General features: G+C 43.2%; 1 protein-coding gene across 1 annotated transcript; it reads right to left on the bottom strand.

Moving 5' to 3' along the window:
• Positions 1-396: 396 nt before the first annotated feature.
• KCNG3 (potassium voltage-gated channel modifier subfamily G member 3) lies at positions 397-10675 on the bottom strand (the record flags this gene model as incomplete). The annotated part of the gene is made up of 2 exons (XM_081998365.1): positions 397-1042; positions 10020-10675. The coding sequence occupies 2 exons, from the start codon at positions 10673-10675 to the stop codon at positions 397-399; spliced, it is 1302 nt and encodes a 433-aa protein (XP_081854491.1).
• Between the last annotated feature and the right edge of the window lie 11569 nt (positions 10676-22244).

Below are 22244 nucleotides of genomic sequence, written 5' to 3'. Positions count from 1 at the left end.
CATTTAGATAGTGAAATCTTTGAAAAACTTCTGCTACGCGTTGCTCAGAATGGTATCAGATGTTATTATGGGAATGACAGATCTCAGTGTTAAGCCTATTTTTTGTTCTGCTTTTGTGTGGAAAGGCAAACTGAAGACCAAACTGGTCTGGTTGAGGGCTTCTGAATCCTCTTTTGTTATTTTGTTCTCTCAAATTTGAAACATCACTCCCTCTCCCTGCAAGGTGCCCAAGGCAGATGGCCATCCTTCCTGTCTGAATGGTGACGGGCTTTCTCCAGGCTGGCGAGAATGTTGTTCCACAGGACCATCCAGTCAAGGAGGACACGCGAAGGGACCTTCCACCATTCTCTTCTAAGACAAAGCTTAGCGAGTAACTACAACAGAATGCAAGTTCGGTCAATTTAAGAATTCAGCAGAAAGGCTTCTACTGTACCTAGCAGATCGGAACTTGAGCTCATGGTAACACTGCACAAAGCTGTGATAAATGAACGTGATTGGCAAGGCTAATAAAACGATGCCACTAACCACACAAATTCCTCCAAGAATCCTTCCTGGTACAGTGATGGGACACATGTCACCATAACCAACTGTGGTCATTGAGATGATGACCCACCAACAAGCAGCAGGGATGCTGGCATAATCCTTATTCTTTGTTCCCAAGTCCAGCCCATTTTCAAGAAGCTGGGAAAGTGCACTGAAAATTGCCATAGCAACACAGATAAAGACAAGTAGCATCACCATCTCTCTGTAACAACGCTTCAGAGTCAGACCAAGTGTTTGAAGGCCAATGAAATGACGAGCCAGTTTAATCACCCAAAAAATCCTCATCATTCTTAAGACCCTCAAGGTGACTCCAGCCCTCTGAAGCTGCGAATTTTCCCCTGTAAAAACTGTCATTAGAACAGAGATGTAGTAAGGAGTAATTGCCAGTAAATCAATGACGTTGAGAGGTCTTCTGACAAACTCACACTTGTTTTTGGAGACGATGAACCTCACAATGCACTCTGCAGTGAACCAGCCTATGCAGATAGCTTCAATTATCCTGTCAAAAGAAACAAAGTACAGCATTTATGTTCTGTGCAAAAGCTATAGTGGGTGTTTTGTTTGTTCACAGATATTACCAAATTGACACTCAGACCTTCACAGGCGACAAACAGAAAGCCACGCTGCTCTTATTCTAAGCATGTAGCACCAGATTTCACCGATTAACCTGAGGATCTAGTGAGGAGTTTAAACTGACCACTGCTAAACACTCACTCACTGATCATTTTCTTTGAATTATAGATTTGTACTTGTCCTAATACTGGGCAAATATGCCTACAAAATCTAGAACCCTACAGGAAATGGTATACCACCGCTGCCAAAGTTTAACTTCATCTAGAACACCTTTTTTTGGTTGGTTGGGTTGTAGGCGGTTTTGTTTGTTCGATTGCTTGTTTGTTTTAAATCTGGGAGGCCTCATCCACTTGGGAGTGCCAAGGACTGTGGATCAGTGAACTGGCTGTTTATGAATAGCAATGTATAGAACCAGACTGCCACGCTAAAAAGACAGTGAAAATGGAATAGGTGGAAATCAGCTTTTACATTGGACAATTCATGCAAATTGGCTCTTCAGGAACCAACCTAAACCAGTCTGTTTTATTTGCATCCCTAACAGGGGCTTACCTAGAACTATATTCAGAGCTTTAAAGGTAGTGCCACTAAATACAGATGGTATTTTTATTTTTCACCATTGGGTAGACAAAGTCATAAGCTTGTGTCCTCCCATTTACCACTACACTCTGCATTACTGATTTTTTTCTTTTGTTTTAAATGTAATTCCACCTAAACTGCGTTGCAGCAAAAATGTCATGGCAACCAAAGCAATAGGCAGGATCATCTTCTTGCCAAATACAAATAATGGCCTTGAGAAAAGAAATCCTAGAAGGTGATTTCAGCATGTTCTTAAATATTTTCAAGTCTTAGTGCAGTGAATGAGACTTGAGAACATCTCAACTTGAAACTAGTAGAAGGCATAAACAGGAGATAAAAATGTTGGTCTTAAGTTTATTCAGTAACTGTTGTACATGTAGTCTTGAAATCTCCCATCTGAAAATAACCCTTTTCTTAAGATTTCAGACTCTGTTCACTTGTTTAATACAGGAGGGAATGGGAGCTAATCTTTCCCTCTTTCCTTTGTTTGCTTTTCTTTTTTCACCAACAGTTTGAGCAAAGAAAAAGCCAATCACCAGTGCCATCTCACAACCAACAGGTCTGAAACCAAACTGACATGAGATTGGAGATTTGAAAATACTACATACAACCAGAGCTTTTTTGCTACTGCAAGGATCCTAAAAAGACAGTCTCTGTAGAAACAGTAATGATTTGTAAGTAATAATCCAACTGTCATTTCAAACCTAAAATTTTGCTTCTTTAACACAGCTGCATATTTTTTAGCAGTTCTGAAATCCATTGTTGTTATTAAGACAATGGCCTATTAGAAAGACAATACTTTTTTGTAACTGCTGTAATTGTACTAATAAACTCTATGAACTAACTTTCATAAAATTTTCATACGCTAAAGTTTTATTTATTTTTTATTAATTTTGTTTTATTCATTCATTCACTTTAGTTTTATGCTAAAAAATGGAGGAAACAGTTGATGTAAAGTCATAAGGCACACTGTAATTCCAGCCACAGCAAATTTAAATGAACATAAACTACCTGCTTAAAGAAATAGTTATTCACATAAAATCAGACCTTGTTTTTTTCATGAATAACGATGGAAGTTCTGTAAGCAAGTGGCCTTTCTTCATAAAGGGCTTATGAAACACTTGTTCATATTCGCACCTTTTGATGGAAAGACCTGTGCATTTCAAAAATAGCTTGCTCTTAAGAATTATGTATTCTCTTAAAAATTAAGCTTTTGAAAATACTAGTGCTTCTTGTAATGATGAGAGTGAGTGATAACCATCTCAGATGCAGATTTAATTTCTTTTAGAAAATGCTCAGATCATAACGTCTTCTAAGCAAAAGTCATGTACAGAATATATGACAGTAATTGTATGAGTGTGCATTATCGTTCCTTTATGTTGAAAAAAATCAGGAATAAAATGCTAATTGTAAGTTCTCTTAAATCCTTTTTACACATGATGAGGAAATATGTAAAACTTCCCCTAGTAAAATTGGTTAAACAGCAGAATTGTGGTAGTGGAGATGCTGATAAAGTCTGAATGTACTTATACGTTGGCTAGTCGAGATCTCATATAATAATTAAAAGAAAAATTGTATATGAGTAGCAAGTTCCAGCCAGGAACACTCAACAATTCCAACAAACTCTATTTCATTAAATTTCATGACATTTGTCAGGTAGTGCTGCCTGTACCCTGTGACTTGGGGCATTTAAATGAAAAAGCAATTTGTAACTTTACGATGTAAAACTTTTTCACTCTGTATTTCCTCCTGATTCCCTGATAATGTTGGAGATGAGATTCCTCCATTTTGTTGCAAGTTACACTGGGTATCTCTAAGTCGAGCGTTAAGGAAGTTTGGTCCTGATTGTTGTGATTCAGTAGAAGTCTTCTTTATGAATCAGAATTGGTTCAGTGGTCCGGTATAGCTTTGGGGAAGAGTTGTGCAACTAAAAATCCATGAAATGTGGCCAATCCATTGTTTTACTCTGGCAGCTCCTAGGACAAGAGATACTGTAAATCAGTTATACTTCAGTCGGAAGGACTAGAGAGCCTTTTATTGTAGAACAGACTTGAAGAGAGCTAAGGAACATCAGTGATGCAAAAATGACAAAGCAAGATCAAGACAGTGGGAGATGCATTGCTGCCACTCCGTTACATATTGCACTTCCATTTTGCCATTCTACATCTATCCTTCTTTCTCACCAATTGCACGCATCCTGGCTAGGGAGAAGATGAGGAAGAAGGGTGCCCCTTATTTTTTTCTTTTCTCTCCTTACTTCTTAGCCAGCAGTGAAACATTTTCATTTTTCCTCTCTCGTCACTCCTTTTGGTCTCTGTTTTCAGCAGATTTCGGCAGTCCTGGTGAATCTTGTAGAAATGCGTGCTTGGGTGAGCAGAACTAGAAACCTCTGGGCTGTTGGGAAATCTGGAGTGCAACATACTATGTGTCCACTTTCAGATCAAGTCTCCCTCTCCTTGTAGTGACTTATCTTTAGAGCTAACCTCGTTAATGGGTAAGTAACATTTAATAAAGGGAGCAAATTTAACATTGCTAAATTAATCTTGAGAGAACTTAACTGAGTATGAAGTTAAAGCCAACTAAAATGCATGCATTCAGAAGACTAAAGTTACTCTATCTTCTGGAATCGATTCTTAAAATATTTGCTGCATATTCACAGGACAGACTGCTTTTTATTGCCTGTTCCTGGAATAATGCTTTTTTAAAATCTACAAGTATATAATTAAATCATGAACTTTATTTGGTAAAATGTAGTACCCATTTTATAAACTTCCATCACATTTTTGGTTGGGTTTTTTTCCCTCATCAGTTCAGGTTTAAAATAGCTGGTATTCAAAAAGGAGAGGAGAAATTAAAAACAAACTCATTAAGTGTTTCCTTGAAGATTTCCTGCAAAAATTATAAATAATGAGAGAAAATACTAAGTTCTAATTTTTATTCAGTTACAGGTTATTTCTGCTCAAACTTACTGTTCATTGTCCCAGACCTAAGCACATGAAAGAAGGTTTTTCTCCTAAAATTTTAAGCCTCTTGGTACTTAACAGTCTTTCAAGATTGCTCTGAGTCTTTTGTCCATAAACGGACTATCAAGCCTTTGTAAGCCTCGTTTCTGCTGTAATCCCATCACTGTTCAATTTTCTGTTCCATCTGATAACTTCCTTTCAGAATAAGCTATTTGATGTACAATGAGTTAAACCACTTCAGTAATTATTTTTTCAATCACTAACAAGACTAGTTTGTTACTACTAACAAAATCATACTGACAATGTCTTAGACTATTTCAGCTTAGCATTATTGTTTGCCCCAGCATGACAATTTATATACTTTCAATATCCCCTGGTGAGTTGGTTGAAATCTAGCCAAAATATTCATTAGTGGCACTACTATCTATTAACCTTGTAAGTAAAACATACACATCGACAGGACACATGAGGAAAACAGATGATATGATTAAAGACAGTATATGACAGGATTAAAGATTAAGTTTGTCAGCACTGACTTGTTAAATTGTTGCTAAAGCCTATTTCCATGTAAAGCACATTAAACCTGAAAAACACCCAAGAATGATCCAATTCCTGCTCAGGAAGACTCCTAGTCATTTTAGCAGCTGTCTTTTTTTTAAAAAATCTTTTTGAAATCAACAGGGTTTCTGTCTCACTACTAACTGTAAAGTAATGGCCACAGAACAGCGAGCTTCCTTGCATTAAAAGCCTTCCTGGCTTTTTCTCATTCTGTCCCTGCTTTGGTAGCAATAATGTGCCTTAACGCGTTGAACTCCAGTGCCTTACGTGGGAGGCTACAATGGCCCAGCACTCCCCGGGGAAGGGGCAAACGCCTTTCGCAGCTCCCGGGGGGGATACCTGGATATGAACACCTCGAGCCCTGGGGTCCTCAGTGTCTTTTCCGTGTACTTTCAACATGAGAGGCACCTAGCCCTGGTGAGTACGTTAAGGCTCTCCTGTGGCCAGGCAGTGATACACCCATGTTCTTTGTGTTACCTCTATTTTTCAAAAGCTCTTAAATTCATCAGAAGAATCCACATCCATGTTTTTAAATTGGGTCTGCCGTTCCATTCCTTACCTTCAGCCTACTGCCCAAACTTAGCCAAAAATGTGGTGTTCAGGTTAGGTCTTGCCCAAGAAAGTTCTTGATTCTTTTGAGTGGATGTTGGATGTGAGCGTTCAGGTCTTCTGAAGTTCCACAACCATAAAGGAATGGTGATTTTTGTGTGTCTAAAATTCAAGTGCAACTTTTTAAGCTGATGTTTTGCAGAGATGAAAAGCAGCCCACTGGCATCTGTTGAGAGCTGCTGTTTGGAGAAGCTACTGTGTTTATTTGCTTTTGCTCAAGAACATAGCAATCATATAGGCTTGATAACCAAGGGATTCTTTTAGTATAAACTTAATCATGATTAGTAAGTGGAAAAGGGGCAACAGTCTCTCCCTTGTGCTAACAAGCTACTCGTATTTAGCCTTAGAAAAATAGTTTAAAGGTAGGTAGGTAGAACTGTGCAGTCAGGAAGTCAAGCAGCTTCAAATGACTTCCTGTTACAGGCTTGAGAAGCTCTCCCCAAAGGGTTAGTCTTACGATCAGTGGATGGACGGGTCCCTGAGCAGAGGCTCGCAGTGTGCATCTGTTGGCACAGTTCAGAGGAGAGCAAAGATGACTTGAAATTACCAGAAGGAACAGAAGGGGAGACAGGTGTCCTTGCTGTCTGCTCCTAAACTGTGCAAATCTGATGGAAATCTTTAGCTCTGATATAAGTGAAACGTGCCAAGGCAGGGAAGAGAGCAAGAATCTTAAGATGCAAGAAATATAATAACTCATCCGGAGAACAGACCTGGGGAAGGCAATCCCTCTGCAAATCAGGGAATTATATTGTCAGTGTTTGTAATATCTGTGAAACTCGGAGGTCAGATTCCACATCTCTCTCTCCTCAAAAACGCTTACTTGGGGAGTTCTTTGTTGCCCTCTGAAGGGTGTTAAGGCTCAGAGACAGCCGTAGGCTGTTCACTCTTTGAGAGTGCAGCCACCATGAAAAGTCATAACATCACAGTTTCTGAGAAGAGTTTGGTGGACTCAATTCCTCTTCTGGTGAAGAGGTGTTCATGTAAGAAGAATAAATACAGCTGGTATTAGCTGGCAGCTGTAGTAACCCTCATTGCAAATTTCATTAAAGAGGCTGATTTTGTAAATTACAGAGTTGGTAACCCCCTCACTTCCAGAGACGATGTCCAGGTAAGCTGGAGACACACTGGTAGAGCTGTTTTCACTACAGCTGCCTGAAGCAGTTCTGTGCATGGTTTCCACAGTTCAGCCAGAGATACTATCCATGTGGCACCTTTCTGAGCCGTAAGTAACATAACATACCATCAAGGAAAGGACAGGGGGTTTTACCAGTAAACATGTGAGAGACTAAAAATAGCAGATTTCAAAGTTGCTGAATTTCATGAGGTAGTTGTCTCCCCTTCTAAGCAGCAGCTAATGCTGATCTGAATAGTCGGTTACATCCAAAATCTACAGCCTAAGGACTTCTAGATAAGCCCATGCAATTTTCATTTCTAAAAGCTTTCAAAATATGTTTTTAGAATAATGTAAAGTCTTCATATTAGTAATCACAGGGCCATGTGAGTCAAAGGTCACTTGTATACAGCACATGTCACAATTTCTCTTGACAAAAGAATTTAAATTATTGTATTACCATGTTAAACAGAATTTCTTTATTTTGATGGGGAGCCTCACTTAATAAACAAAAGACAGAATTTGGCTTCAAACTTTTAAATGTGTCAGAAACTAATGCCAGATTTTTAAAAGCCTTCTCACCTAACATGGACGGTATTGCCAGAGTACGCAATCCCAGATGCTCCTGTGTGATTTCTGGGGTCAGATTTTCAAATAAATCACTCAGTTACTTAACGTTTTCAAAACCTAACCCTACATTTAAAATAAATCTAATAACTACCAAAAAAAGAAAAGAAAAACAAATAAAGGGAAATAAAGTCAGATGACAAGTGGGCATGTTAGGTCAAATCCTATGGCACGTGTGAGTAGTTGTAACTACATTGAATCACTCAAAAGCAACTGTAGCTCACACCTTTTTTCCCAGATATAACGGGCTTTTTGGTCGTGATGCAGCGTATGCAATAAAGCAGCATCTCTCGTAAGAGAACAAGGCCACCTCAGCAGGTGACCAGCTGCAGAGAGGAAGGAACACATTTGTATCTGTTTTCTATGTGTTCGCCATTAAATTGCTATCAGTTCCTGTGCAGTGAGAGCACACGGGTTCAGTCAGTCATATGTGAAATGACCCCCTGCATCGGTGTTTACATGCGGCAGACTTTTGCAAGAAGACGGTTAGAAACTGTTCAGCCACAACTTTTACAGTCCTCTCTTTTTTTTGTTGCAATGCCATGGAGTACTACAACCAGTACTGAAGAAGCTCAGCCTACCATTGATAGCGGTCCTGATTTTAAAAGCAGCCTTCACTGCCCTGTGAAGTGCTTTGGCTACACTCGACCTTACAAGTATTTAGGACCTTATCCTTCAAACACTTGGCATACAATATGCGATCATTCAGAAGAGTAAAATTATGTGTGTATATAACACAAGCATGTTCTTGAAGACAAAGGCACTATGAAAGAAAAATTACACATCATATGCCTTTTTCCTCTGCAAGTTGAACTCTTTCAGTAAGAGGAAAACTGTTGTTGACTCCCACACCATGAAGATGTGAACAAAGATAAGAGACATGTCGTCAATGCTATGGTAGTGTTGCATCTATTTTCCCCTGTCTATTGGGGGTATCTAAGCCATTTGCTGCTTTACAAAAAGATCACCCAGAGCACCCACCCTTTGAAATGACCTTGCAAAGCTTAAGTAAGGCTTTTTCACTAGAAGAACCTGTAAGAGCAACTTTTGACATAATTGAATCTAGGCAGGAATCAACAGCTGCTCAATCTGTATCTGCTTTCTTTTTGTTCATACAATTAATTCTTTGGCTCAGCTACAATGAGAAATACAGGTGCAGTTTTCCATTAAGCTAATGGAAACTATGAAAATACTTTCCAAGGAATTAATTTGGCTACTAAGATATAATATATCACATTCCAATTAACTCTATGCTAAAAGATGATGATTTCATAATGGCAAGGCTGTGATTTCACTGTAGGGTCCCTCTAGCAGAGCAAAAGCTGAAAACTTTTGGTTGAATACCCTGTTTTACAAGAGGGGAGAAGCTAGCAAATACAAGAAATGTTTACTTCTTTCTTTCTATGTCAGCCTTATTTATGGGAGAAATCCTACCGGAGTGGTCTTGGTTGTGTTCTCTAGAGAACAGAAGAGAGACCGAGTGCAATGATACTGAAGTCAGCAGAGTTGCATGGATGTAACCCTAAGCTGAGGTCACAAATAAGATGAAAAAGGGCTTGTTCTTACTAGTAAGGCTCGGAATTGAGTCTTATACCCCATGCCGGGCTTTCTGCAACTGCTTTGCAATGTTTAGTGTGCTTACACACGGTTTATCTAGAGGAAATGTAAACTACATCTGTTACATTGGTACACTGGGGCGCTCAGATGATGCATTTGCCAGAGCTTAACGCTCAGCCTGATCACCTCCTGTGCTCCTCACACAGAGGATGGGAGATGCGAAGAGGAACAGGGGTATGGCTGTTCCCACGTACAAGATTCTGCATGAGCAGAACCCTAACAGGCACTGGATCTGCTCCAGCAGAAGGACCTGTATGAATACACGCAGAGTACATACAAGATCGTGCTTTTCCAAAAGGAAAAGAGAAGGGAATCGCGTTCTTTTCTTTTAGGGTTTTATTTCCCCTTTTCTTTCCACAATCGGAACGCCTATTATGATTTTCCGACTGTTTGAACTTCTCCGTGTGGGTGAGGAGTCCCGTGGCTCCTAAAAGGGGGGGCGGGGGGGGGGGGCCGAATACGAGCTCGAAGATCCTGCAGAGGAGGAGGCACCCTCACCGAGGGCAGGAGCCGTCAGTCTGCCCGAGACCCCGGCCCTGCCCGCCGGCCTCGGGCTGCCCGTAGCGCGGCCGCTGCCTGCGCCCCAGGGCTCCGCTCCCCGCCCGGGCCCGGCGCTCGGAGACACCGGGCGCCCGGTAGGAGCCGCAGAGCAGCGCCCGCCCCCCCGGGCCACCCCCACATTCCACCCGCCGCCACCGGCTCCCCAGCGCAGGGCCGGGGTTTTAAGGGGCGCAGGCGATCTCCGGCGGCGGCTACAGCTACCGACCATCAGGACGAGGGGCAGGACACACTGGACGGGACACACGGGGACCGGACAGCGGGAAAATAAAGGATCCTCCTACCCTGAGGGCTCCCTCACTGACTCTGCTGTGTACCTGCTCTGCTCCTCCACGCTGCGGTTCTCCGGCGCCCGCCACTCGGGCAGGGTGCTGGCGCACAGCACCACCATGGACACGATGACGAAGAGGATGGAGACGGTAGCCAGGACCTGGGCGGCCACGGAAGATGTGGGCTCCTCGAAAGTCCTCCTCATCCTCTCCAGCCACTTCCCGCCCTCGGCTCCCGGCGGCCGCCCGCACTTGCCCTCGGGGCCGCCGGCCGGCTCCCCCGGCGGCTCCTCCGCCGGGTAGTAGGTGCACGTCTCGGACATGCGGTCGTCGAGGCGGCGCTGGCAGCAGTAGTCGAGGTGGGAGCCCTCCAGCCCCCAGTAGATCATCTCATTGTAGAAGGAGAGCTCGCACATGTGCGGGACGAAGCGCAGGTGGCCGTGCCGCACGTATAGCATGATGAAACCAAAGGCCTCCGAGTGCCGGTCGAAGAAGTACTCGTTCCGCTCCCGGTCGTAGTCGTCGCACACCTCCAGCACGTCCTGCTCCGAGAGGCAGCCGTGCAAGCGGCTCACCCGCCGCAGCGGGAAATCTTTCAGCACCTCCCGGGAGAAGGAGTACCGGGTGCCCCCGACGTTCAACACCACCGAGGGGCCGCGGCCAAAGTTCATGGCTTGGGCGGGCCGGAGGAGGGGAAGGGCGGGTAGGGCAGGGCAGGGCGGCGAGGCGGGGGGCAGCGCGGGCGGCGCAGGCTGCCCCGGCTCCGGCTCCGCTCGCACCGCTGGCGGCTCCCGCTTGGCGACGGGGCGGGGAGGGGGGGCGGGCAGGCGGGAGAGGCGCCGCCGCGGGCGCCCCAGCGGGGCCGCGCAGGAGACGGAGCGCGGCCGAGGCTGCGCGCCCCCCCCGGCGGTGCCGCTGGCAGGTGCGGCCGCGGCCTCAGCGCCGCCGGGTGGGCGCCTCCGCGCGGCCCCGCCGGGGCGAGGGCGCGGCCGCGGGCATGGCGGGGCCGGCGAGCTCCGCGCCCGGCGCCGCTCCGCTCCGCCGGTGCCGGCTCGCAGGCGAGCGGGAGGCGGCGCGGCGGCGGAGACGGGGACACGCCTCCTCCCCCGCCCGCGCACATGGCGGAGCGCAGCGCCCGCCACCCCCGCCCGGGGCGCGGCCCCGGTCCCCCGAGAACCCTCCGGGGCACAGGGCGCTTCGGCTGCTGCGGGGCAGAGCCCCGTCCTCGCCCGCCCTGCGAAGCGGCGCTTGGGGCTGAGTTGTCCACCAAACCCAAGTGACACTTTGGGGGCGGTTTCCCCCCCCCCCAAAAAAAAGGCTGGGAGCGAAGCGTTTGAGCGCGGCACCGCTCGCCCCGTCGGCGGGGCAGCCGGCTGCCAGCGCCTTGCCGCTCCCGTCTCATTTGTTGGCCGGGCCGGCGGGGGCAGCGGCCGGGCTCCCCTGCAAACCCCAGGCCTCTGTTCAGCCCCTCCCCCCGCCGTGCACATCTGGATAAGGAGACACTTCTCTTTTTCCTCCTCACATAGAGTACGGACGCCAGGAAGAGTCAGGTGCCTTAGGTAGAGCCTTCTCCCCCGCTTCCATCCACCTCCGTCTCATGTCGGTGCTCCTGCAGCTTCCTACGGTCTTGTGTCCTACACCTACCCGCAACATTAAAACACTCACCAGCTGGTACGACCCTGCCTGCGCTCTAAAGCTTTGATTTCATTCAGTTGCATTATGTGCAGGGAGTTCTTCACTTCCACTACTGATTTTTTAAATATTTTTTTTTACCCCAATACCTCTAGGCTGAAGTATTTTCTAGGCTTACTAACATCTGGAGCATCGTGGGGTAAAATCAGCCAAGATACAGCTCCCCCTTTCAGTGAGATGTTTCCAGGTGCAGATGTGCCTCCAGTTGTCAGGAGAAGGGGCAGGTGAGTATATCCTTTCAAAACCAAGCGCAGTGTCTGTAAAAGGACACCCAGATTAAACCAGTGTTTTATCATCCCCGTTCTGTGTCGTTCCAGATAGATGTACTTCTCTTTAGGGCTTGGGGTTGTGGGTTTTTTTGTTCTTGTTGCGGCCATGTTACTTTCTCGCCTGAGATTTGTAAGGCACGTTTAGGTGTATCAAAATAAATGGATAGTCATCTGACTGTGTAGTAAAAATTGTTGGTTTAAAGCAGAATGGGATTAAGCGCTATTCTTGTTAACCCTCTTTGTCATCTTCCAAAAAAAAAAAAAATACTTCGAGCGAGGTTAGAATGAATGTCCACGTTACCACGAAGAAAATTCTGCCAGCCCTGCTGTGGCTGTTACGCGGTGTATCCACTAGAGGTCACGGTTAGTCATTTTTCTCTGTTCATTTACTGCGATGACAAGAAACCCACCCAAACTCCAATTACAAAATGTAGTAAAGTATAGACGCCGGCGTGTTGTTCCACGGTAAGGTCTTTTTTGATCTCTGGTTAGTCATGCTGGTGTCTGTTTTCACATAGCTGGAAAGGTTTTTCCTTCCAGCAGCTGCATTCAGCTAACGTATCTTGGCTGCCCGTTAGTTTTGTAAGCAAAAAAACAGTATTTTACACATCTTCACCTTTCTTTGATGCATATGCTTCTGTATTTCATTCTTTCAGGAAGACTTACTGGAATATCTGTTAAAAAAAAATTAAACAGCCAAACCTGACAAGAACTCTGACAGTGATAATGCGTTATCCAGGTGCTTCTGGCTTTGCAATTTGGCATGCTTCCTGCTCCATACCTTTTAGCCCCCTTCATTCCTCAGAGGGGGCTTGCAGAGGAAGAGGGGAGAGTACAAATAATGTGGCCTGAATATGTGCGTTTGCTGCCTGTATAGAAATATGGATTTCTATGTTCTAGAAATCCTTGCAAGATGGACAAAGCTTTATGTGTTGTGATGCTGCATGGCAGAACAGGTAAAGTGCTGGGCTGACAAGGCTTTCTCTTTCAAGTGCATCACTTGATGAAGCATTGTAGGTTGATGTGATGCCTATTTCTGGTTTTCAGTTTCTTTTAAATATAGAATACAATGATGTCCTCCTTCAGGATAACTTTATTGAATGTTCAATGTAAGCAAAGCTAACCTGGCAACAGCAATGTTTTCTTTTCCTGTGTAGTCTGGCATGTTCAAGTTTAGTTATTTTCGTTGTAATTACTGACTTTCAGTTGAGGAGGCTTGTTCTAGCAACCCAGTGTCTATAGCTGTAAACAACACCTTCTCACACCAAGAGCAGTAATTTACCAGGAACAAAACCTCAGATTTCAGACAGGATTTGTAATTGTCCAGTAAATGTTCTAATTTTTGGCATTTTGAGATTGGTCACCCCATTGCAGTTGTGAAATAGCTGGTTTGTAGTAAATCTGTGGTAATTCACATTGTTTCTTGGGAATTACTCAGAATTTACAAGTGTCAGTTCAGTGGTTGGTGTGGTATATCTGTCTTATTTTCCAGGAAACTTCAGTGAGTGTAAACCTTTTTTTTGTTGGTGTTGAATTTTGTGACTGAAAGTCTTAAGAAATTTGAAAAAAAATAGGATGGAGAGCCTGAAAGAGGCAAAAACACTTAAGATTTTGTGTGACTGTGAGCAAAACACTTAGTAATATATTAAGAAAAAGTTCCATCTGGTCTGATCTGAAAGTTGGTACCTAATTAGTAAAAAAACAAGTGAGCCAATAAATCCGTTTAAATAGATCAACATAGAACTTAGTAAAGAGTATTCAACCTATCTGTTAAATGGTGAAATATGAGGCATGAAGTGAATCTTTAGAAGGACTGAGCTGGCTAATAATCTAAAATGTAATAAAGACCTCTTTCCAGCAGTTGAGTTCAGGTGGTTAGGGGTTTGGTTTGGGTTTTTATGACCTGCAGATACATGCTGGGATGTTGAATCAAAGCAATTACTCTTTTCCTGGTGTTATAGTTGTTATCATTTGCTGCCCAGGAGAAACTTCACAATTAAGAGTCATTATATAAAAATAGCTTTCTTTTGTGTCAACATTTATTTTCACGGCTTGCACTGTGCTACTGCATCCTAGGGGTATTTAATGAACTTGAAATATTTTCTACAGTTTCCAAATCTTTCTGGCCCCGTGCTGAGACCATTGCTCTGTGCTTTTTGAGTGCAGCTCAACACTTGATTTTTAGAAAAGTGATTCTTTACTTGCATTTTGCGTGTGAGCCAAGTGGCATATTTTGATGGTAGGCATTTTTCATAACTCGGGATGAGGTTCTGCTCCTACCGAGGTAGCTGCTGGGTGCTGTTGACTTCAGTGCAAGCAAAACTGGCTTTTGGTGGGGTATCTTCTGTCAGGAATCTCTGTTATTTTTATGACCACGACAGGCAGGAACTCTAGCTGCGGAGCAGGCTGCCATGATGATAGACTTGTACACACAGAACAAAAGGATCTTCCTGGCCTGGGAGTATACAGTATGTAACGGGTAAAATTCTGGGGGCAACAACCCAAGGCTTCTTGGTGTTAGGATAGATGTGGCCAAATGCAGTACGTTTAATCACTTGAAGAAGCAATACATAGAGACTAGAACAAATGCTTCAAAAGGTTCTGCATGCGCAGATGGCCTATGGTTTGCATTTGTCTTTAGTTTAGCTCGGGGGGGGGGGGAAATGGTTTCGCGTAGATGTTTTTTCTTTAATCAAACTTCTCTGCACCAGAGCCCCTCCACTTCAATGTGATTTGTGGGCTGCGTAGAAAGCCGTTCAGGAGATGAGCCTATTACCATGTATAATTACCAAACAAACAGTCTAATGACAGAAGCAGTTTGGATTGTCAGTGGCACCTGACATAAGAGTACAAGTTCCCTTGTCACTGAGGCACTTATAAAAATCTGAATAATTTTGAATATGAATGTTTCTAAAAATGGATGAATGACATTTAGCAGGGAGCTGGGTATTCACATATATACATGTGCACGGAATACAATCTGTAGTTGACATTTAGAATTAGTCTAAACTTATTTCATGAAACATGATAACAATTTTGGAAGTTTGGCTGTGAGCGATTAAGATTTGATACTGGAGACTGGATGTATTTGTAGATCAGACTGAGCTTTTTTTTTAAGGTGAAAGGCAACTGCCTTCTCTATCGTCCTTCGCCTCCATATTGAGAAAATCCCAGCAAAACTTCTTGTTCCTGATGCTGGGCTAATTATTGAAGGTTATTAAAGATCAATGATCATTAAATCAAATGAAGCCTTCTTGGACGGAGGTAGTTACTAGCTGGGGTAAACCAGCTTGTTCCATCTGAGCTCCGGGCAGGCAGATACATAGCACAGAGGGAAGGACGTTGCTTGCCTGAGGAAGGTGATTAGGAGGAGACTTGCTAATGGAGGATTCAAAGGCAGGGTTGTATTCTCACAGGAGAGTACAACACAGGAATGTGTTTTGACATGAGTGAGATCCTTTTCTAAATGCCTACCAAGGGGAAGGGAAACTGTCTGCAGAGAAGATGGAGAGAAATACTGGGATTCAGAGAAGCCATGTGTGTGGGTGAATCCAAAGTGCGCTCTCAGAAGAGGAAGAAAATTGTGCCAGATAAATGCATGTAAACATTATTTTGTCACAATCTTACAATTTTGTGCATTAGCTAACATAAAGAGTTACTGCTGTGCTTTTTTTGTAGGTGTTTTGTTTTGGTGGGGTTTTTTTCCCCCTTGCACCCTTATCAAAGGCTACGAGTTCAGTTCGCTTGCCTGAACACACAAGACTTCGTGCCACTTCAGGTGCCCTCCATTCTCCCTGTTCTCCACATGCTGCTCCAGCGCCAGAAGGTATGAGCCTTCTGTGTCCTGTCGACCAGCCCTCGTGGATGTCCTGGATGCCATACAGGTGACACTTCATGCCTGTGTTTCGGTAACTGAATTGAGCCCTGGGCATCTGTTATGCCTCGTTGAAGAACAGGACTGGAAACTTGGAAGGTGTGTTGGTTGGGACTTGGCTCGGATGCCCTGGTGAGTCACCCATAGTCTTTGGGAACGGGATTCAGACCGCTGGGACTCTGAAATCCCATTGCTGGGGACTTCTGCAGAGCCATTGCAGGCAGCACACGTAGCCCTGCCTGCTCAGTTAGAAGAGATGATAAGCCTGGGGTCTAATTAAGTGAGACTTAACCACAGTGAGCTAGTGTCCTGCAAGTAGGGGGATTTGTGGAAAAAATATTCTAAAGAGAAAATTCTGGAAATATCAGTTAATTTATTTTATTCCTTAGTGAGAAATAGTACCATTTTATGTACCTAAGCTCTCAGGGGAAGGAGAGGAGCATTAGATACTCTCTGCAATGCTATTGCACTGCTCTGAACGTCACAGTTCGGGCACCTTTGAAAACCCTTCCACTTGTTTCCTGATGAGTAGGGGATTATTTCCTTCTTAAATATTGCTCTTCTCAAATGCTGTGCTGTTAACTACTGACCACTAAACTACAATAAATGATGCAGAATCAGGTCTTATGTGACACGTGGGCGTACAAAATTCAGTCACTTTGAACCCTTGCATACAGATTTTTATTTCTAAAAATAATAATTCATCTTTTTAGTCTAATCCTACATGTTCTTCCCTAAGTCCCCAAAACTCTTCCTGTTGGCTATACTGATTTATAAAAATGATTGAGCTTGCGAACTTAGATAAATGTTTGCGTAACTATTTAAAAATTTAAGATGATGCTCAGGTTCTTAAAATACTAAATCTGAAATCAAATACTCATCCAGTTAAAATTAATAAACCAGTAGCATCTTGTGTTCTGTTCACAGAGAAATCCTTTGATTCTGGGTGAAAATGAGATCAGACCTTTGTGTTTAAAAAAAAAAAAAAAATTCCTCTTTTCCCAAGCCGCTCTCCGCACTGGAGAGCGCGGCGTGCTTGCAGCCTTCCTCAGGACATAGGCAGACCTGGTTCTGCTGTGCAACGAGGTGTTAAACCCTTTGCATTATCGGAGCTTTGGAAACAACTGACGCATAGCTCCATGACACTTACAGGGAAGCCAGTAAAGCCGCTCCAGCCTGAGCTTACCACGTAGGATGGTAAATGGCAGCTTGCCTTTCGTGGCTGTGCAGAAATAAGCTAAAGATCCCTCACTACTTTCTAACTGATCTGCAAAATATTGGAGAGGACTCTGGCTTCTAGAAGAAAAGTTGTATTAAACTGGGTTGCAGGTAAGCAGTTGTAGACAGGTCTCCCCAGGTACCTACATAATCGCTGTCAACATCTGAGCAAGTTACGTTGATGTTTGCCGAGTTCACTGCTGTACTGCTGGTGCAAGTTGGTACCCGCTTCCAGGAGCGGTAACTTCTCCTCTCTTACATCAGGCGATTCCTTCCTAAATCACACGAGAGCCTGGATTATGTCCCAGAATCTGAAGTTAAAATGATCACACCATTATCTCCCATTACACAGCTAGAAATATCTCTTGTAGCCAGAATGAGGTTTGTCTTTCTCTGCCTTCATTTTACAAAGGTATAATATTCCTCATGATGGTATTTTTTCAACGATGACTTAAAGATGTAACTACTGATAGATGGTCTGGATCAGGTACAAATACTTGCAACCAAATCCACCAGAATGATCCAGTAGATTGATCACTTCTTAGCAAAATATCTGAGAATCCAGTTCTTGAGATTAAAATGATGATAAAACACTTTTTTTCTTCCATGCTGTAAAAATATACATTTGTGTACAGGTTTTTTTTATGCTGTGTTGTTCTCTGGAATAAGTTACTATAGCTTCATTTTGTGCAATTGCTGACTTCATGATTTTTTTTAACAGTTTTTTTTAATATCTCAACACACTCTTGTTTCTCCGCTGGCAACTGCAGATCCTACTTACATGCAGACCTGCCCCCACGTTTTAAGTCAAGTGTCACTAAAGTCACAGTTCCTGAGTCACTTCTTGGAAAGCTGCAATATGTTCACTAATTGTTCTTTTCCCGCTAATTACAGGCGGGGAAGGTGGGATCCCCACACTCCCCTTGGGGAAGGAGGAGTGGGATTCGGAGGAGGAGCTCTTTGCCAGTGTGTCTGTAATGCGTGCCAAATCCGTAACAAAATCGCCGTTGAAAAACCTGTGCCATGGCGGGCTGTGCTAGAAGGTGCTGCTGGTGGGACTCTGCAGGGCGCAGAAGCAGCTGCCGTCACGCCGGAATGCAAACGGCAAGAGGGCCACCGGCACTGCTGTAATGGCCACTACCTCTCTGACTCGGCTGCTGGCGTACCTGCAGGACGTAAAGCTAATCGAGCGACGTTAGCGATTTAGACAGCCCCTAATTTCCTTGCTTTCCCTTGCCATAAAGCGTGGAGCCGAACTGCTGAGGCTGGAGTGGCTTTGGCACAACTGTGCCATCCAGTTAGGACTGACTCCAGCCTGGATACAGCAGAAAACCAAAATGTCACGATCTGGGTGACAAACCAGATCTTTCCTGGAAATTATGGCTAAGAAACAAATTGTTAATGCTGTCTGCAGGGCCATGCAAATTTATTCTGATAAAGGTCTTTGGTAAATTTTTGGTACGACTGGGTTTTTGCATGTTCAGCTGCCCAGGCAGGTTTACAGATGTGCCTTTCCCTTGCAAGAGACAGGATAAAATAAGATTGCTCATTTCAGATTCTAAATAATGTTTTCCTTTGATCCATGGGATGAGTTTGTTTTTTTTTTTTCTTTTTTTAACTATTGCACAAACAAGGCAGGAGACATCAGTAATCTTGAGATTGTAATAATAAGAAACTTGTACATGCTTTTTTTTTTTTTTTTTTAGAAAAGCTTAAGATCATTTAATGAGACACACTGCATTGTGTTGCACTTCAATGAATATGATATTGCCCTGGTTCTCAAAGGTGGGAAATGACAGTAACAACCTCAGAAGCTTGTTTCAGAAGGCTCCTATGCTTAGCAGAAAGTCTCTGCCCATAGACTGCAGTATTCTGGTATGCCACAGAGCCTGGATGAGCTTCTTTCTATTTGGGGATTTGGACTTTTTTTAAAATTATTTTGTACTGCAGTCTTATGCTGAAGACCATGAAATATGACCTTAGGATCATGTTGCCCCCTTAATTTGCTGAAGAGTATTGTTATCATATCATCAACACACTTTCCCTCAGCAGGTTAAATGTGACTCTCTTCTCTCTTTTTTAGAAATTTCATCTGTTTAAACATTTGTGCTGCCAAACAGACTTCAAACTGGGAACAGACATCTCATGTTTGCAGTGCCTTGTTTGTTTGATTTCTTTCCTCCTATAGTTATCTTTAATTCTGAGATTTGTCTTTAATTCACCAATGTATATCGCTGTTTTCTATGCCTTCTACCTCACACTTTTTGCAATTCATGTATCAAAAATTCTTCCTTCAAGAGAGAAGGAGAATGGGGGAAAAGAAGCTTTAAAAAAAAACCCCAACAAACACAAAACCAAAAAAGCCCCCAAAATGAACAAAAAAACCCCAAACCACAAGTACTGACTAAAATATAGGAGTGAAATCCTGTGCTTCTATTTTCCAGGAGCTGTATTGGGAGCCTTACTTTTGTGTTTCCTACTCAATAAGTCATAGGTTCATCATCATCTCTCTCTCTCTTCTTAGTCCCAAGCATCTTGTGCCTCTTTCTAAAGAGAGGATGGTGAGGAGTTCTCTGTTCAGTCTGGAGGGCTCTGGTCACTCATTTAAAGATGAGTACAGTTGCTGTGGCCTGCATCCCAGCAGAAATTAGGGATGTGCCCGAGCCTGGTGCACTCTCTTATTATTTCCAGAGATTTTTTTGAAAATATTCCTTACAATCTCCTCAACTCTCAAGTTCAACACTTCAATGACTTAACAGAACATGAAACATACTCAGCCACTGCCAAATATGTAGTCAGAGTGTCTACTCATGCCGTTGATTTTTACAGTCTTTTCCACTTCTCTTCTCCCCAGAGGAGCTGTCCTTGAAAGCAGAAAGGAAGACAAGCCTGTGGAGCTGTGATTCCTAACTCTGCACTTCTTGGCAGCTTTGTGGGAGGAAGCCTATTGAGACGTACCAGTATTCCTCCTCCCAGCGGCGCCAGGGAGGTCTGGCAGACCAGTTACCAACCTGAAGCGTGTGGTCTTCCATCCCATGCTGGGAGTGGAGCAGATAGATGCGCAGTCGTCCTTTTATCGTGTTGGGCCTTAAAGACTCAATCTATTGCTGATTTGGTAATCACGTAACCAAGCTCTCTTGCTTTCCCCAAGACTGTGATTCCTGTGGGTTAACTCAACAGTATCAATACAGTTATTCCACATTTATGGTGGTGGTAATTATGGTCCAGTATTTCTAAATCTCTGAAGGCAAATAAAATAATACATTTTCATCGCTAATTATGATGGTCTGTCTAGTATTCCAGTATTAGCTGTATTTAAGGAATTTTAGATAATAAATTCTATTGGAAGGAATATGCATTGCAGAAACTGTGACTGTTCAGGTCAGCTGGCTCAAGAGACAGGTATTGAGTAACAGAAAAATCATTTCTCATAGACAAATTGCTTAGTACAACTGTTTGCGGGCATCAGATTCTTTGCCTATTTTGTTGACATAAGGGCAATCCTCTCTGTCTCTTACAACCAGAGAAATGACTCTGTAGGAAAAAAGAAATTAGCTCTTGGGTTCCTTAAAAATCACAGGACAACATTTCAGCCTAGCATGAACTTTTACTGCCAAATTCTAAACCTTGGAACAGAGGCTGGTAATGGAAATAGTGATGGAGAAAGTTTTATAGATAGCAATGGTTATGATGGGTTCTCTGTGCTTAAAGTTTTGCACTCGGAGGCGATTGTAAGACTAGTGTCTGAAACAGCAGCATTACCTTTTGCTGTTCAGAACAGCACACTCCAACAGAAAGTGAAAACTTCAATTTAATACACAATGCCAGAAAGATCATAAAGACCTGTAGTTACTTTTGTCCTCTTTGGCAGGGAAATAATTTTGATAAAAGTGTAAGGGGGTTTCCCGGTCTTCGTAGAGAACAGCTCATCCCTGAACAATGAAGTTCTTGAACTGTGCACTGGGTAATGGTTTTAAACTAAAAGAGGGCAGATTTAGACTAGATCGAAGGAAGAAATTTTTCACCATGAGGGTGGTGAAACCCTGGCCCAGGTTGCCCAGAGAGGTGGTAGATGCCCCGTCCCTGGAAATATTCAAGGTCAGGTTGGACGGGGCTCTGAGCAACCTGGTCTCATTGAAGATGTCCCTGCTCATTGCAGGGGGTTGGACTAGATGACCTTAAAAGGTCCCCTCCAACCCTAAGTTTCTATGATTCAGAAATGTATTTGAATTTGTTAAGGACTAATAAAGCAGTAAATATTGCTTTCAGTCCTTGTGTTACTTCCATTTTAGAAATCTGTAGGTGAGTAAGAAAGCTGCTCAGTAGCACAGTTTGTACCGTAAAAAAAAAAAAAGAGGCTTAAACTAGAAGTTGATACTTTCATCTTTTACATTTTGATGTATGAGGAAAACTGTAAAAGGCCTTTACAAATGACTGCTCGCTTTTAAGTCACGATCGCTATTAAGTAGTGTACCTCTTCAAGTTTTAAAGATAGAACTAACATAAACATAAAATTCTATGCTTTATAAATGGTATTAATCTGACATTTTACCCTAGCGCTTTACAAGCTTAAGTAGTATAAACTCCAGGTGCCATCCTATAGAAGGCAACACCATGTCCCTGCCCAAACACCTTCTCCTCCTACTTCTCCCATCACAACAGATCACTATGCTATATTCAATTACTTCTTATTTTCATTTCTAAACAGAAAAGGTTGATAGCCAAACACACAATGACTCATGTTCAGAAGAAAATATTCAGCAAGCAATCATAAATATCCTTCCTCATCCCAAAATGTTGGGCAACAACCAAAAAGGAACCAAATCAAAACATGAAATCTTCTTAAAATATTCATTAAAAATGTCATATTCTGAAAGGCTTGACAGTCACTATGGCTAGGATATTTTTATTGCAATTTTGCCCTCCTTGTCATGGTGTATTGTTTTCAACTCTTTTCATGGAGAAGTGTGTAGGGAACTGACGTTATGAATAATTACTAGAAAACTTATACGGTACACTCTGGCACTGCGAAGTTGGAGGGCCTTCTACCTGTATTGTACGTTATGTATCTTCCAGCTGATGGTCAGGAAAGCGGATGGCATTCAGCACCTTTTAGAACTGAGGCCTACAGTGATCGGTTTGGATGTTGACCACTGCTTATTCACAGACCCAGACAGTCCTCAAAGG

This window comes from Phaethon aethereus (genome assembly GCF_964289735.1).
Source record: "Phaethon aethereus genome assembly, chromosome: 3".
Classification (NCBI taxonomy): domain Eukaryota; kingdom Metazoa; phylum Chordata; class Aves; order Phaethontiformes; family Phaethontidae; genus Phaethon; species Phaethon aethereus.
This window is presented reverse-complemented; position numbering and strand designations above follow the sequence as displayed.